Raw genomic sequence first — 17,972 nt, forward strand, 5'->3', positions numbered from 1 at the left:
GATGTACATTGTGTGTGTGTGTGTGCCTGCCTCACCTGATGTACATTGTGTGTGTGTGCCTGCCTCACCTGATGTACATTGTGTGTGTGCCTGCCTCACCTGATGTACATTGTGTTTGTGTGTGCCTCACCTGATGTACATTTTGTGTGTGTGTGTGTGTGCGTGCCTCACCTGATGTACATTGTGTGTGTGTGTGTGTGCCTCATCTGATGTACATTGTGTGTGTGTGTGTGTGTGGACCTCACCTGATGTACATTGTGTGTGTGTGTGTGTGCCTCACCTGATGTACATTGTGTGTGTGTGTGTGTGGACCTAACCTGATGTACATTGTGTGTGTGTGTGTGCCTCACCTGATGTACATTGTGTGTGTGTGTGTGTGCGTGTGTGGACCTAACCTGATGTACATTGTGTGTGTGTGTGCTCCTACATGCCTTATCTAATGTACATGTGTGTGTTTGAATGTGTATGAACTTCTGCCTCATCTGATATGTGTGTGTGTGCGCTTGTGTGCGTGCGTGTGTGTGTGTGTGGATGCATATGTGTATGCTGTTGTATGTGTGCCTGCCTCATCTAATGTACATGTTTATGTGTGTGCATGTGTGTGTGTGTTGTGTGTGCATGCATGTGGTGTGTGTGTGTGTGTGATGGTGTGTGTGTGTGTGTGCACAGAAAAACGGGGTGGAGCGGAACCTAGGCATGGGCAAGCTGATCGACTTTGAGATGGACCTGCTGAAGGCGGCTATGCCTGAACTGCAGGACAACATCAAGAAGGGCGAGGACTTTGTGAAAAAAACCCTGACTGACTAAACACCTGCACCCCTACAGGGCTTCAATAGTCAGTCACCCCTCAGGGGCAGGGAGGGGGGGTGGGGGGTGAAGGCATCAGATGGGGGATTGAGGTGGGCAGGGCGGAGCGGGAAGTGTCATGGTACCTATAGGTTGGTAAGAACTGGAAAAAGAAATAATAATAATGACATGCCTTTTTTGAAGTCTGTAAAAGTCTTTTAAAAAAAAACCCGACCGAGGTTTGTAAACATTCTGAAATAATTTGGCCTCAATAACAGACAGACAGCAAATACATACCTTAAATAGCTATATATAGATATAAGTGTGTGTGCCTGTGCATGGCATCTCAAAGCACAGCTGTGAAATGTTCCACCTGGAATTCATTGTTCAGTTATGATTGATGAAAACATAAATCCGGAAAGAATCTTTGTGATCTGAAATGCTGGAACTTGGGTTCCTGACTTTGCCATTTTTTGGTCTTTGGTGTTTTAAACTTTTTTATATTTTTTCCTTGATAATTTTTATAAAGTTTTTGCATGTTGCAATTCAAAGCCTTTATTGACCGTGGCTGGGAGAGAAGTAGGTGTAGGGGAGAAAGCTTTGTCTGGTTGTTGGAGAGGGAGAAACGTGCGTGTGTGAAGATGGGGGTGACTGGCTCACTTTTGCCCCACCCCCACACCCCACCACACACCGTAGAAAATCCAATGTAGGAAGCAGTGCAGTAGAACTTAGGGCCTGGATGCCTAGAGGTTGAATATGTATGTCATCAACACTGACGTGGTTGGTGTTGTGTGCAGACTTTGATATCGGCGGTTTGTACATGTTGAGCGTGATGAATGGAATCATGCTGGTTTCAACAATTTTGGGGTTTTTTTTGTGTGTGTACAATTGTTTTGTTTCGAATTTGTTATCTTATACATTTCATTTTGAAATGTGTTTTTATTTTTTATAATTGTGTCTTTGTTACATTTTTATGAGGGTACATGTAGATCAAGAAATAACATGCTTTTTGGAAAGCTGTTTGTGTTACGGACTACATAGTAAGCAGCCTTTTTTTGTGATAGGGATCCATTTTTTCAACCTGAATTTCATGTTTGTATGATTGAAGTTGTTGGACATTCTTCTCATGTTTTATATGTTACTGGTTAGAGAGATCCCTTTGAGTTGTCATTTTCCTTGTGTGTGTGTGTGTGTGTGTGTGTGTGTGGTGATGTGGATGTGAGGGCTGATTCTGTCCTACAAAATCAAATGCTATAGAATTGTTTGGTGTCTGTACTGGAGATTCTGTCCTCAAATGCTATAGAATTGTTTGGTATCTGTACTGGAAATGCTATAGAATAACAGTGTTGACGGCAGTTCCTGTGGCGTGAAGTGTTTGTGGTGCTGTGCTGGAAGTGCCACACTCACACAGTCTTTTCCTTCCTTTCTGTCTTCTCTTCCTCTTTATTTTCTGCCTTGCTGGTCCCTTCACATTGTTTTTGGTTTGGTTTTTCTTTTTATTAAAGCCTTGAATATTTCTGTCCTTTTTAGGACAGTTGAGCATTCTGTGGTGTTTTCCTTTTTTGCCCGTCATGACAAGAGGTTCCAGGCCCTACAGCCTTTCACGGCCATCTGGGCAGTGAATTCATATCCACTGTGTCTGGGCAGTGAATTCATATCCACTGTGTCTGGGCAGTGAATTCATATCCACTGTGTCTGGGCAGTGAATTCATATCCACTGTGTCTGGGCAGTGAATTCATATCCACTGTGTGTGGGCAATGAATTCATATCCACTGTGTCTGGTGTCTGGACAGTGAATTCATATCCACTGTGTCTGGTGTCTGGACAGTGAATTCATATCCACTGTGTCTGGTGTCTGGACAGTGAAATCATATCCACTGTGTCTGGACAGTGAAATCATATCCACTGTGTCTGGGCAGTGAATTCAGTGAAATCATATCCACTGTGTCTGGGCATTGAATTCATATCCACTGTGTCTGGGCAGTGAATTCAGTGAAATCATATCCACTGTGTGTGGGCAGTGAATTCATATCCACTGTATCTGGGCAGTGAATTCACATCCACTGTATCTGGGCAGTGAATTCAATGAAATCATATCCACTGTGTCTGTGTCTGGGAAGTGAATTCATATCCACTGTATCTGGGCAGTGAATTCACATCCACTGTATATGGGCAGTGAATTCAATGAAATCATATCCACTGTGTCTGTGTCTGGGAAGTGAATTCATATCCACTGTATCTGGGCAGTGAATTCACATCCACTGTATATGGGCAGTGAATTCAATGAAATCATATCCACTGTGTCTGTGTCTGGGAAGTGAATTCATATCCACTGTATCTGGGCAGTGAATTCACATCCACTGTATCTGGGCAGTGAATTCAGTGAAATCATAACCACTGTGTCTGGGCAGTGAATTCATATCTGGGCAGTGAATTCATATCCACTGTGTCTGGGCAGTGAAATCATATCCACTGTGTGTGGGCAGTGAATTCATATCCACTGTGTCTGGGCAGTGAAATCATATCCACTGAGTGTGGGCAGTGAAATCATATCCACTGTGTCTGGGCAGTGAATTTATATCCACTGTGTGTGGGCAGTGAAATCATATCCACTGTGTCTGGGCAGTGAAATCATATCCACTGAGTGTGGGCAGTGAATTCATATCCACTGTGTCTGGGCAGTGAAATCATATCCCACTGTGTCTGGGCAGTGAAATCATATCCACTGTGTGTGGGCAGTGAATTTATATCCACTGTCTGTGGGCAGTGAAATCATATCCACTGTGTCTGGGCAGTGAAATCATATCCACTGTGTCTGGGCAGTGAATTTATATCCACTGTCTGTGGGCAGTGAAATCATATCCCACTGTGTCTGGGCAGTGAATTTATATCCACTGTCTGTGGGCAGTGAAATCATATCCCACTGTGTCTGGGCAGTGAAATCATATCCACTGTGTCTGGGCAGTGAATTTATATCCACTGTCTGTGGGCAGTGAAATCATATCCCACTGTGTCTGGCAGTGAATTCATATCCACTGTGTGTGGGCAGTGAAATCAAATCCACTGTGTGTGGGCAGTGAAATCATATCCACTGTGATTGGCAGTGAAATCATATCCACTGTGTGTGGGCAGTGAAATCATATCCCACTGTGTCTGGGCAGTGAAATCATATCCACTGTGTGTGGGCAGTGAAATCATATCCACTGTATCTGGGCAGTGAAATCATATCCACTGTGTCTGGGCAGTGAAATCATATCCAGTGTGTGTGGGCAGTGAAATCATATCCACTGTGTGTGGGCAGTGAAATCATATCCCACTGTGTCTGGGCAGTGAAATCATATCCAGTGTGTGTGGGCAGTGAAATCATATCCACTGTGATTGGCAGTGAAATCATATCCACTGTGTCTGTGCAGTGAAATCATATCCACTGTGTGTGGGCAGTGAAATCATATCCACTGTGATTGGCAGTGAAATCATATCCACTGTGTGTAGGCAGTGAAATCATATCCACTGTATCTGGGCAGTGAAATCATATCCACTGTGTCTGGGCAGTGAAATCATATCCAGTGTGTGTGGGCAGTGAAATCATATCCACTGTGTGTGGAGTATGGTGCAGAAATGTGGGGCCCAGTCGCTCCTCTCCATCCACCGTTTTAACCTTCAGACTGCCATATAAGCCATCCTCAGACTTGGATAATTCACTCCCCTGCCACAGTCATGAAATCCATACCCAAACGGTGGCTAAATATCACCACCTTTCAATTTACGTTGGTTTGGAATTATTATCTTGTTAGCTTTAGCTCAAGTTCCCCTGACTGCTCTAACTTGAAAACGCTGTAGTGGAGAAAGCATTGATCATACAGCTTTCACTTTGCTGTTGTCCCGGCTGTAAGCTTACGTCAGTCTCTGATACAAGCAGAGCCTGTAGTCAAGCGTAGGGAAGAAGAGTGCATTAGAAATACCCATCATTTTAACAGAGGGAAAAACTGCATTATAAATACCCATCATTCTCACAACAGTACTCACTGTTCTCTGGTCTCACACACACCACTGACAGTCTCTCTCCACACTGACACAACTCCAGCTTTCACCATGGGTTTTTTTGGGGTTTTTTTAGTTTTTTTTTTTATTGGAACTCACTCTCTTAACCCTTCATTCTGAAATGTGCATGCCACAAGGCCCTGTACAACAACTTGCATACCCTGAACCATGAGACATTATAGGTAGGACTAGTACAAGTGTAGACACGCTTTTATACTGCCAACTTTTCTTTTTGTATATATTACTGCTCTTCTGGTCATATGAACTGTCATTCAAACTGAGAAACCCAGACATTTGAACATGCATGATCTGAACTGTCATAACTCGTATAGTTGATTTACAATGCACAGATTTTCAAGCTTGATGTATTGTTTCATTTCAAATATCTTTCTCAAAAACACACACTTCCTAATAAATTACACACACACACACACACACGACATAGTGTATGCAGATCTTTTCACAAAAACCTGGTTTCCTTGTATAAAACGGGCAATTTTACTTTGGAACATCATCTAGGATATGGCATATAAAATCTTGTATGATCACACACTAACACACATCATGTCACATACATAACCAAAAGCATGCAACACTCCAGGTTCTGACTGAAATGATATAAAATTAAGGAATATGAAAAAAAAAAAAAGGAATGTGAACATTTCAAAGGTGACCAAAATTGAAGCAAGCAATGAACTGAAGAGGGCAAGGTCTGGGAGCATTCAGGAGTATTATTCCTGTTCAGGAGTATTATTCCTGCTCTCGAGAGCTCAGCTCTGAAGGCCAATTCAGAGCCAGATGTCAGAAAATTCAATTTGACATGGTACAGTACATGACACAAAATTCAATATTTTAAGTGTCATTTTCCAACTGAAATTTTGGAAAGTTCTGGAACCCTGTAAGGGTGTTTTAAGATGCAAGTTGGGAACAGTTCGAAAATACTTAATTAGAAAAAGAAACAGAAATCAGGAATACTAGGAAAACTCAAAAAGATATTTTCAATGGATTTCTTGGAAGTTTGTTAAAATGTATGTTAAGATGTGTATGTATGCAGTGTGTGTGTGTGTATGCGTGCGTGTGTGTGTGGTCACATTTTGGTGTGTGTGTAACATAGATATAATGTTTTATGTTAACAAAAGCGTTTTTGTAAAGCACCTAGAGCAGATTTCTGGATAGTGTGCTATATAAGTATCCATTATTATTATTACTATTATTAAGTTTTAGAGAAAAGAACAGACATTTGATTGAAACACATAAGAGGAGTACCAAGAGCTTAGAACAGCTTGACCTTCACTACATCAACCCCCCATCCCTTCAACACCACAACCTTCACCACATCAACCCCCCATCCCTTCAACACCACAACCTTCACCACATCAACCCCCCATCCCTTCAACACCACAACCTTCACCACATCAACCCCCCATCCCTTCAACACCACAACCTTCACCACATCAACCCCCCATCTCTTCAACACCACAACCTTCACCACATCAACCCCCCATACCTTCAACACCACAACCTTCACCACATCAACCCCCCATCTCTTCAACACCACAACCTTCACCACATCAACCCCCCATACCTTCAACACCACAACCTTCACCACATCAACCCCCCATCCCTTCAACACCACAACCTTCAGGGCTTTTTGCCAATGGGGCGTTAAACTCAGCATCTACCAGGAAAGCTGATGAACACTGACGGACCATGCCTGGTTACACAACAGCAGACCATGTTTAGGAATGCAAACACCTTCAGCTGATGAAACCACACAATGACATGTCTTTTGAATTCCACAACCCTGACACATCTCCATGATGCAAACATGACGGACAGTGATGTGTCCCTGGTGTTAAGACACACGCCTTCCGTGCTGACGTGGACAGAGAACCAAAAACAGCTGTTGAGTTGGCAGCAAAACTGCCACCTTTGCCGTTTTCCACATGGGGTCTGGTCAAAGAGATAACCAGCGACTGCATGGCTGAGTTAAGGTTCTAGAAATTCTTGCACAATGCGAATTTGACTGCACGTGGGAGAGGGAATTGTGTTGAAATATCAACACAGCACGTGGCCAAAGTCAACTGGAGGAAGGAACTGGCTGCCTGTAATTAATGCTAGTTTTGATCAAAGTTTACCGCTGAGAAATACCTATCCTGTTTTGGAGACATTCATGTTGAGGCACTTGTTCAAACTTGGTCCTAGCAGTCACTTTTCCCTTGGTGCTGTGCTGTGGCATCAGTGTGTCCCTCCAGCGGCCGGGGTGTGTCAGTTCTGGGAGATGAGCTGGTCCAGGAAGTCACCCTGCTCACCCTCCACCTTCTGCAGCCCGTCGTACTGGATGCGCAGCCTGCAACACAGCTTCACTTTCTCAAGGACACGTCACTGCATCAGGACCAAGACATACACACTACACACACAACTGCTCAACTTCCACCTTCTGCAGCCCGTCGTACTGGATGCGCAGCCTGCAACACAGCTTCACTTTCTCAAGGACACGTCACTGCATCAGGACCAAGACATACCACACTATTCTCCTGCTCGGCAGGTTCTTAACCGACAGCACAACCCAAAGCGCTTGCTGGGGCACACGTATTGATTCGTGTACCTACCACAGTGGATTTCTCCCACACAATCTGTTGCCACACATTGTTTTTCAGTGCGCCAATTGTTTGCTGCCCACAGACCTCAGTTTACCGTCTGATGAAATGTGCAGTTTGATTTCCCAGTCAAACACGGGAGACAGGGCCACAGCGGGAAAGGAACCTGCAGTTTGATTTCCCAGTCAAACACGGGAGACAGGGCCACACTGGGAAAGGAACCTGCAGTTTGATTTCCCAGTCAAACATGGGAGACAGGGCCACAGCGGGAAAGGAGCCTGCAGTTTGATTTCCCAGTCAAACACGGGAGACAGGGCCACAGCGGGAAAGGAGCCTGCAGTTTGATTTCCCAGTCAAACACGGGAGACAGGGCCACAGCGGGAAAGGAGCCTGCAGTTTGATTTCCCAGTCAAACACGGGAGACAGGGCCACAGCGGGAAAGGAACCTGCAGTTTGATTTCCCAGTCAAACACGGGAGACAGGGCCACAGCGGGAAAGGAACCTGCAGTTTGATTTCCCAGTCAAACACGGGAGACAGGGCCACACTGGGAAAGGAACCTGCAGTTTGATTTCCCAGTCAAACACGGGAGACAGGGCCACAGCGGGAAAGGAGCCTGCAGTTTGATTTCCCAGTCAAACATGGGAGACAGGGCCACACTGGGAAAGGAACCTGCAGTTTGATTTCCCAGTCAAACACGGGAGACAGGGCCACACTGGGAAAGGAACCTGCAGTTTGATTTCCCAGTCAAACACGGGAGACAGGGCCACACTGGGAAAGGAGCCTGCAGTTTGATTTCCCAGTCAAACATGGGAGACAGGGCCACACTGGGAAAGGAACCTGCAGTTTGATTTCCCAGTCAAACACGGGAGACAGGGCCACACTGGGAAAGGAACCTGCAGTTTGATTTCCCAGTCAAACACGGGAGACAGGGCCACACTGGGAAAGGAACCTGCAGTTTGATTTCCCAGTCAAACATGGGAGACAGGGCCACAGCGGGAAAGGAGCCTGCAGTTTGATTTCCCAGTCAAACATGGGAGACAGGGCCACAGCGGGAAAGGAGCCTGGACCCTCACAGACACTGTACTGGCAGATAAAAGCATTAACCATTCTGCAGCTTTCCTCTTTTTCTTTTCCATGTGAAGAATGACAATGAAATCTTAGTCAGTTTCAGTTGTGAGGGGGTGTTGAAGTGTGCAGGTTGATCCATATATGCTGCACCACAATTGCTTTGATGAAAAGATGAAAAGCAAAAGAGCCAATACCTGGTCTTGGCATAAACCCAGCCCCCCGGTCAGGGGTGTGACAGCCTACCCACTGTTTGTATAAAACATTATCCTCAAATGAAATAAACAGAGAAAATGATCAGAAAATACATTAGCATGAAATAAAATCATACCCTAACCCAAAACGAAAGAAAGAAAGAAAACAGACAAGCAAATACATTAAAATGTAATAAAATCCTACGTTAGGTATATATTACACTGACCAACCTGAAATGAAATCCGATGATCAGAAAATAAACAGGGAAACAGATAGGCAAATAGATTAGAATATAAAAAAAATCATACATTAAGTCTGTGTAAAACAAAACCTGAAATGATAAAAGATAAATAAGAAAAAAAGGTGTGTAAAACCAGGTGTGTAAAGTCAGGAGTGTAAAAATATATGTGTAATACCACATGTGTTACCTTTCCAGCTCCACGTGTGTAAAACCAGGTGTGTAAATTCAGGAGTGTAAAGATATATGTGTAATACCACATGTGTTACCTTTCCAGCTCCACATGTGTAAAACCAGGTGTGTAAATTCAGGAGTGTAAAGATATATGTGTAATACCACATATGTTACCTTTCCAGCTCCACGTGTGTAAAACCAGGTGTGTAAATTCAGGAGTGTAAAGATATATGTGTAATACCACATGTGTTACCCTTCCAGCTCCACGTGTGTAAAACCAGGTGTGTAAAGTCAGGAGTGTAAAGATATATGTGTAATACCACATGTGTTACCTTTCCAGCTCCACGTGTGTAAAATCAGGTGAGTAAAGTCAGGAGTTTAAAACCATCTGTGTAAAACCAACCGAGTTACTTTTCCACCTCCGGGTGTGTAAAACCAGGTGTGCTAAGCCACATGATTTACAATTCCAGCTCCAGGAGTGAAAATGCAGGCATGTAGAGCTAAGTGTGAAAATGCAGGCATGTTGAAGTGGGTGTGAAAATGCAGGTGTGTCCAAGCTGGTGAGCTACCTTTCTAGCTCCATGCGTTTCTCCTTGATGAGGGCCTGCAGCTGCTGCTCCTTCGCCTCACGCTGCTTGGCCATCGACTTGAGCAGGTTGCGAGCACCGATGGCCTGCCATTGGACACAGCACAGCATTTTTGTATTTTGTTTTGTATTTCTTTTTGTCACAACAGATTTCTCTGTGTGAAATTCGGGCTGCTCTCCCAAGGGAGAGCGCGTCGCTATACAACAACGCCACCCTTTTTTATTTTTTTTTCCCTGCGTGCAGTTTTATTTGTTTTTCCTATTGATGTGGATTTTTCTACAGAATTTTGCCAGGAACAACCCTTTTGTTGCCACGGGTTCTTTTACATGCGCTAAGTGCGTGCTGCACACGGGACCTCGGTTTATCGTCTCATCCGAATGACTAGTGTCCAGACCACCACTCAAGGTCTAGTGGAGGGGGAGAAAATATCAGCGGCTGAGCCGTGATTCGAACCAGCGCGCTCAGATTCTCTCGCTTCCTAGGCGGACACATTACCTTTAGGCCATCACTCCACTCCAACATAACTCACACATCACTCATGTCATTAACGTATCATTCACATCACACACCGATGGCCTGCCACTGGACACAGCACAGCATAACTCACACATCACTCACATCATTAACGTATCATTCACATCACACACCGATGGCCTGCCATTGGACACAGCACAGCATAACTCACACATCACTCATGTCATTAACATATCATTCACATCACACACCGATGGCCTGCCACTGGACACAGCACAGCATAACTCGCACATCACTCATGTCATTAACATATCATTCACATCACACACCGATGGCCTGCCACTGGACACAGCACAGCATAACTCACACATCACTCGCATCATTAACGTATCATTCACATCACACACTGATGGCCTGTCACCGGACACAGCACAACATAACTCACACATCACTCATGTCATTAATGTATCATTCACATCACACACCGATGGCCTGCCACTGGACACAGCATGCCACATATCACACACACATCACTCACATATCATTCACATATCATTCACATCACACACTGATGGCCTGCCACTGGACACAGCATGCCTCATATCACACACACATCACTCACATATTCACATATCATTCACATCACACACCGATGGCCTGCCACTGGACACAGCATGCCACATATCACACACACATCACTCACATATCATTCACATCACACACTGATGGCCTGCCACTAGACACAGCACACATCACACACACATCACACACACATCACTCACACATCACACACCAAAGGCCTGCCACTGGACACAGCACACAACACATCACTCGCACATCACGCACATATCACTCACAAATCACACACACATCACACACCACTGGCCTGCCACTGGACACAACATGCCACACATCACTTACACATCACTTACACATCACACACATCACTCATGCATCACACACCAATGGCCTGCCATTGGACACACGCCACACATCACACCTCACATCACTCACACAACACACACATCCCTTGCGCATCACACATCAATGGCCTGCCATTGGACACATCACACACATCACTCATACATCACACACATCACTCATGCATCACACATGTGTGGAGGAAGGGCGTAGAGGGGGTGCAGAGTAATGTATGTGTGTGTGTGTTGGGGCTCATGTACATTTATGTGTATTTGACTGTGCTTTCATATCTGTGAAACTGCATGTTTGATGCATATCTGTTATGCATATGTGTGTGAATGTGTGTCTGAATGTTTTACATTTATTTGCTTATTTATCATCATTGTCTTTTTTATTTATTCATTTTATTGATTGATTTATTTATTTTAATTTCTTATTATTATTTTATTATTATTATTATTATTATCTATTGATTGATTGATTGATTGATTTTTTGTATGCTTATTGTTGACTTCATTAAGTTTTTGCGAATTATACATATTATCATTATTAGTAGTAGTTCTTTTTTATGTATTTATCTATTATTTATTTACTTTTTTTTTTCTCAAGGCCTAAGTGCATTGGGTTACGCTGCTGGTCAGGCATCTGCTTGGCAGATGTGGTGTAGCGTATATGGATTTGTCTGAATGCAGTGATGCCTCCTTGAGCTACTGAAACTGCATCACACACCAATGGCCTGCCACTGGACACAGCACGCCACACATCACACACACCTCAAATACTTCAGTCACACATCAGTCCCACTTCTTGTATGTCACACACACTTCACACCTACATCACTCAATGTCGCACATCACACTCACATCACATACACAAAACACACATGCCATACACCTCTCACTCCGTGTCACACATCAAGAACATGTCACACCCATGCCAAGCATCCATGTCACACACATCACACACATCACACAACTCACTCCCATGTCACACACACATCACACAACTCACTCTAATGTAACACACACATCACACACATCACACAACTCACTCCCATGTAACACACACATCACACAACTCACTCCAATGTAACACACACATCACACACATCACACAACTCACTCCCATGTAACACACACATCACACAACTCACTCCCATGTCACACACACATCACACAACTCACTCCAATGTAACACACACATCACACACATCACACAACTCACTCCAATATAACACACACATCACACAACTCACTCCCATGTAACACACACATCACACAACTCACTCCCATGTAACACACACATCACACAACTCACTCCCATGTAACACACACATCACACACATCACACAACTCACTCCCATGTCACACACACATCACACACATCACACAACTCACTCCCATGTAACACACACATCACACACATCACACAACTCACTCCCATGTCACACACACATCACACAACTCACTCCCATGTCACACACACATCACACAACTCACTCCAATGTAACACACACATCACACACATCACACAACTCACTCCCATGTAACACACACATCACACAACTCACTCCAATGTAACACACACATCACACACATCACACAACTCACTCCCATGTAACACACACATCACACAACTCACTCCCATGTCACACACACATCACACAACTCACTCCAATGTAACACACACATCACACAACTCACTCCCATGTAACACACACATCACACAACTCACTCCCATGTCACACACACATCACACAACTCACTCCCATGTAACACACACATCACACAACTCACTCCCATGTAACACACACATCACACACATCACACAACTCACTCCAATATAACACACACATCACACAACTCACTCCAATGTAACACACACATCACACAACTCACTCCCATGTAACACACACATCACACAACTCACTCCAATGTAACACACACATCACACAACTCACTCCAATGTAACACACACATCACACACATTATACAACTCATTCCTATGTAAAACACACATCACACACAGCACTCACACATCACTCCCATGTAACACACATCACTCACACGTCAAACATGTAAAACATCATACAACTCACTCCCATGTAACACGCACATCACACACATCACACAACAGTGCCTGACTCACATCCTTTAAAACAAATCTAAAACCTTTCCCTTTCTAGTCTGTCACACTGCCTGACTCACATCCTTTAAAACAAATCTAAAACCTTTCCCTTTCCAGTCTGTCACACTGCCTGACTCACATCCTTTAAAACAAATCTAAAACCTTTCCCTTTCCAGTCTGTCACACTGCCTGACTCACATCCTTCAAAACAAATCTAAAACCTTTCCCTTTCTAGTCTGTCACACTGCCTGACTCACATCCTTTAAAACAAATCTAAATCCTTTCCCTTTCCAGTCTGTCACAGTGCCTGACTCACATCCTTTAAAACAAATCTAAAACCTTTCCCTTTCCAGTCTGTCACACTGCCTGACTCACATCCTTTAAAACAAATCTAAAACCTTTCCCTTTCTATTCTGTCACACTGCCTGACTCACATCCTTTAAAACAAATCTAAAACCTTTCCCTTTCCAGTCTGTCACACTGCCTGACTCACATCCTTTAAAACAAATCTAAAACCTTTCCCTTTCCAGTCTGTCACACTGCCTGACTCACATCCTTTAAAACAAATCTAAAACCTTTCCCTTTCCAGTCTGTCACACTGCCTGACTCACATCCTTTAAAACAAATCTAAAACCTTTCCCTTTCCAGTCTGTCACACTGCCTGACTCACATCCTTTAAAACAAATCTAAAACCTTTCCCTTTCCAGTCTGTCACACTGCCTGACTCACATCCTTTAAAACAAATCTAAAACCTTTCCCTTTCCAGCAGCCTCCACATGACTGAAGCAGTCCAGTCCATGTCTGTATTCTTGAGATTCACATCTATTTCGTCCACTCCTTTTTGTGTGCCGCTCTCTCTGCATGCATATGAGCATTCGAATGCATGTGCAAATGTGTGTGTGTGTGTGTGACTGTGTGTGTGTGTGTGTGTGTGTGTGTGGATGTGTGTGTGTGTTTGAAATCATTTACACTGTGCAAGGTCACTTCTTTTTCAGCCGGTCCGATATTTTAGCGAGGAGTGGGGCGACAGGTTGACAGGTTGAAGTCCAAGAAAAAGTTGCAGTGTGTCGTTGTCACCACCTACCTTCATCTTTTCCTTCTCCACTTCGGACGCCACACTGTCTACCATCTGGATGAAAGTGCCCACGATCTTCTGGAAATCTCCAATGCCTGCACACAACATCCACACTGACATTGTTGCTTTCTGCTTGAAGACGCTCATCTGACAATACAGTGCCCATGAGGGTTTGGCCTCCATTCTCTCCAGTGTCTGCACACAACATCCACACTGACATTGTTGCTTTCTGCTTGAAGACGCTCATCTGACAATACAGTGCCCATGAGGGTTTGGCCTCCATTCTCTCCAGTGTCTGCACACAACATCCACACTGACATTGTTGCTTTCTGCTTGAAGACATTCATCTGGCAATACAGTGCCCATGAGGGTTTGGCCTCCATTCTCTCCAATGTCTGCACACAACATCCACACTGACATTGTTGCTTTCTGCTTGAAGACATTCATCTGACAATACAGTGCCCATGTGGGTTTGGCCTCCATTCTCTCCAGTGTCTGCACACAACATCCACACTGACATTGTTGCTTTCTGCTTGAAGACATTCATCTGACAATACAGTGCCCATGAGGGTTTGGCCTCCATTCTCTCCAATGTCTGCACACAACATCCACACTGACATTGTTGCTTTCTGCTTGAAGACGCTCATCTGACAATACAGTGCCCATGTGGGTTTGGCCTCCATTCTCTCCAATGTCTGCACACAACATCCACACTGACATTGTTGCTTTCTGCTTGAAGACGCTCATCTGACAATACAGTGCCCATGAGGGTTTGGCCTCCATTCTCTCCAGTGTCTGCACACAACATCCACACTGACATTGTTGCTTTCTGCTTGAAGACGCTCATCTGACAATACAGTGCCCATGTGGGTTTGGCCTCCATTCTCTCCAGTGTCTGCACACAACATCCACACTGACATTGTTGCTTTCTGCTTGAAGACGCTCATCTGACAATACAGTGCCCATGAGGGTTTGGCCTCCATTCTCTCCAGTGTCTGCACACAACATCCACACTGACATTGTTGCTTTCTGCTTGAAGACATTCATCTGACAATACAGTGCCCATGTGGGTTTGGCCTCCATTCTCTCCAGTGTCTGCACACAACATCCACACTGACATTGTTGCTTTCTGCTTGAAGACATTCATCTGGCAATACAGTGCCCATGTGGGTTTGGCCTCCATTCTCACTCTCACCCTTTCTTCCAAGTTTGGCTGGAAAACAAACTGAGCATCTCCTCATTCAGATAAGACAATACAGCACACACTTGGCACACTCAAAGACTCCACAGCAACAACACGGTTGCCCTCTGGCAAAATTGTGCAGAAGAAATGTACTGTGATAGGTACACAAATATACTGTGCACTCAGCATGGACTTAGTGCACTGGGTTATGCTGCTGGTCAGGCATCTGCCTAGCAGATGTGGTGTAGTGTATATCAATTATATAATGGATTTGTCTAAACACAGTGATGCCTCCTTGAGAAACTGAAACTGTTGCTTACAGTCAAGTACACTGTGCAGTGCTATATCAGAACTAACCCAGTAAGAAACAAATGAGCCACAATAAAGATAAAACCATGTTACAACACAGTGCATGACAATTATTTTGACCTTACATCAAGCTCCACTGGCAAGTAAGACAAGGCTGTGCTGAGGACATTGGTCCTTCCACTTGATTATCATTCCCACATTGAAAAAAATGATAAAAAACACCTTCAAAGGCACACAAAAAATACATCTTGACACAGTGAAAGCAAATAACAATGCAGAACGGGTGGCTAGAGCCCACCCCAGTGTTTACAATGTATGTATTTATGACAGCCATGCTCAACTGAGACCAGGACAGCACAGGAGGCAATTGCTGCCCTGATTATCTGGGCTGGAATCTGATTGTGTGGAGGGTGTCTTGGCCAGGTTACATCCCTTCTCTGTCAGCCACGAGGGTTTTACGACAGTCAGTTCTGGGGTAGTTCCCAAAAGCATACTTGTCCCCAAGGCTGCAGTGCTAAGGGCTAGTACAATATTGCCTCCTAGTTTGAGAGTCATAGTCCTTCCACTATCGTACAGCTCTGACTTTGCTGTTGGTCCAACTATAAGTTTATGTCGATGTGTGATACAAGGTGAGCGTTGAGCCCTGGTGTTTACCAGATCACTCACAACCAGATCACCAGAGCCATTTTAGGAGAATTAGGAAGATTCCCTATTAGCCTAAAAATAATATGTCAAGTCTCCCTGGGGAGAGCAGCCCGAATTTCACACCTGCACAGAAATCTGCAATTCAACTATGACGATACAGAACGATACAAAGCCTCTTTCTGTACATCCAGTGTGGCTGGGCGAGAGGAACCATCCAAACGAGGTGACAGGCAGCTCCCTCACTCCACTGTTTTCACGCACATGCCAGTGCCGCCCAACAAATGTCCGCAACGCAGTGCCCTCGTGGCATCAGTGATGTACACACAAAGATCAACATGTTGATGTGTATTCAGTAAATACAAATGTATTGGCTGCCCGAAGTTTGCAAGTTTTGGCATATTATATACATGAGTATTGTAATTGATTTCTATGCACATTGTACTCACTGTCAACGAAGTCTTTGCATTCTTCTTTAAGTTCTCTGGTCTGTTGTGCAACCTCTGGTTCAAGCACTCTGATTTTATTCAATTCATCGAAGTGGAGGCCAGCTTTGGCAAGAGCTTCGTCTGCCATCTTTGTTGGTATGCACTTCTGGTAAAGCCAACCGATGAAGTGCGCTTCGCATGAAGATCAAATTCTGAAAAAGATTTGAGATATTCAGGACATGGATAAGGATATATTATTTTGTTCCAGTGTTTAAATAGTTAAACACAAAAATCAACTATGAAAATATCCGAAACTATCAGTAACGTCTTTCAGTATGAAGGTGAAAGCTATGTTTAGAAAGGCAAGAAAAGCGATGTGCGCGATTAGAAACGTTATTCTTCTAGAGACCCAATCTGACTCATAGAGCTTAGCGACAATTCCAGTGATTAATGTGACAAAGAAAGGCAGATGTGTGACTTGTTGTGACAGTGTTACTGAGATACGGAGCAGAATGAAATTCTGAGTCTGGCTGGGTGAACATCTTTTTGCCGAAAATAGCGGCTGCTTCCCTGATTCTTCTATCCACTGAAGATGTCTGGCGATTCCCATACAACTGTCATCAAAGGCAACACGTCCAAATATGTGAAGCTGAACGTTGGAGGTTCCTTGCACTACACGACTATCAGTACTTTGATCAAACATGACACAATGTTGAGAGCGATGTTTAGTGGTCGCATGGAAGTACTTACAGATAGTGATGGTAAGAGTTCTGTGTGTGAATGACAGAGGTGGTAAGATTTCTATGGTGTGAATGACAGAGGTGGTAAGATTTCTATGGTGTGAATGACAGAGTTGGTTAGATTTCTATGGTGTGAATGACAGGTGGTTAGATTTCTGTGGTGTGAATGACAGAGGTGGTTAGATTTCTATGGTGTGAATGACAGAGGTGGTTAGATTTCTATGGTGTGAATGACAGAGGTGGTTTGATTTCTATGGTGTGAATGACAGGGGTGGTTAGATTTCTATGGTGTGAATGACAGAGGTGGTTTCATTTCTATGGTGTGAATGAGAGAGGTGGTAAGATTTCTATGGTGTGAATGACAGAGTTGGTTAGATTTCTATGG

The 17,972-nt window shown here is 44.1% G+C and overlaps 3 protein-coding genes across 10 annotated transcripts in view; 2 read left to right on the plus strand and 1 right to left on the minus strand.

Moving 5' to 3' along the window:
• The window catches only part of LOC143288289 (malate dehydrogenase, mitochondrial-like), a 23,869-nt gene extending 21,725 nt beyond the window's left edge, over positions 1-2,144 (plus strand). The window contains exon 8 of the mRNA XM_076596638.1: positions 670-2,144. Coding sequence (XP_076452753.1) covers positions 670-807 — 138 coding nt within the window. The 3' untranslated portion in view covers positions 808-2,144. The remainder of the gene's footprint in view (positions 1-669) is intronic.
• LOC143288290 (intraflagellar transport protein 20 homolog) lies at positions 1,957-17,000 on the minus strand. The gene is made up of 4 exons (XM_076596639.1): positions 16,869-17,000; positions 14,295-14,380; positions 9,671-9,774; positions 1,957-7,178 (listed from the first exon to the last, which is right to left on the minus strand). Exons 1-4 carry the CDS (start codon positions 16,993-16,995, stop codon positions 7,097-7,099), a joined length of 399 nt encoding a protein of 132 aa, XP_076452754.1. The 5' UTR covers positions 16,996-17,000; the 3' UTR covers positions 1,957-7,096.
• Positions 17,001-17,200: 200 nt separating this feature from the next.
• Positions 17,201-17,972, plus strand: part of LOC143288291 (BTB/POZ domain-containing adapter for CUL3-mediated RhoA degradation protein 3-like) — a 34,543-nt gene continuing 33,771 nt past the window's right edge. For all 8 annotated transcript variants that reach the window (XR_013056052.1, XR_013056053.1, XR_013056054.1 and 5 more), the window contains exon 1: positions 17,201-17,608. Coding sequence is in view for 1 of the 8 variants with exons in the window: in XM_076596640.1 (XP_076452755.1) it covers positions 17,440-17,608 (169 nt within the window). In the remaining 7 variants the exon portion in view is untranslated. The remainder of the gene's footprint in view (positions 17,609-17,972) is intronic.

Source organism: Babylonia areolata, chromosome 12 (genome assembly GCF_041734735.1).
Source record: "Babylonia areolata isolate BAREFJ2019XMU chromosome 12, ASM4173473v1, whole genome shotgun sequence".
Classification (NCBI taxonomy): Eukaryota; Metazoa; Mollusca; class Gastropoda; order Neogastropoda; family Buccinidae; genus Babylonia; species Babylonia areolata.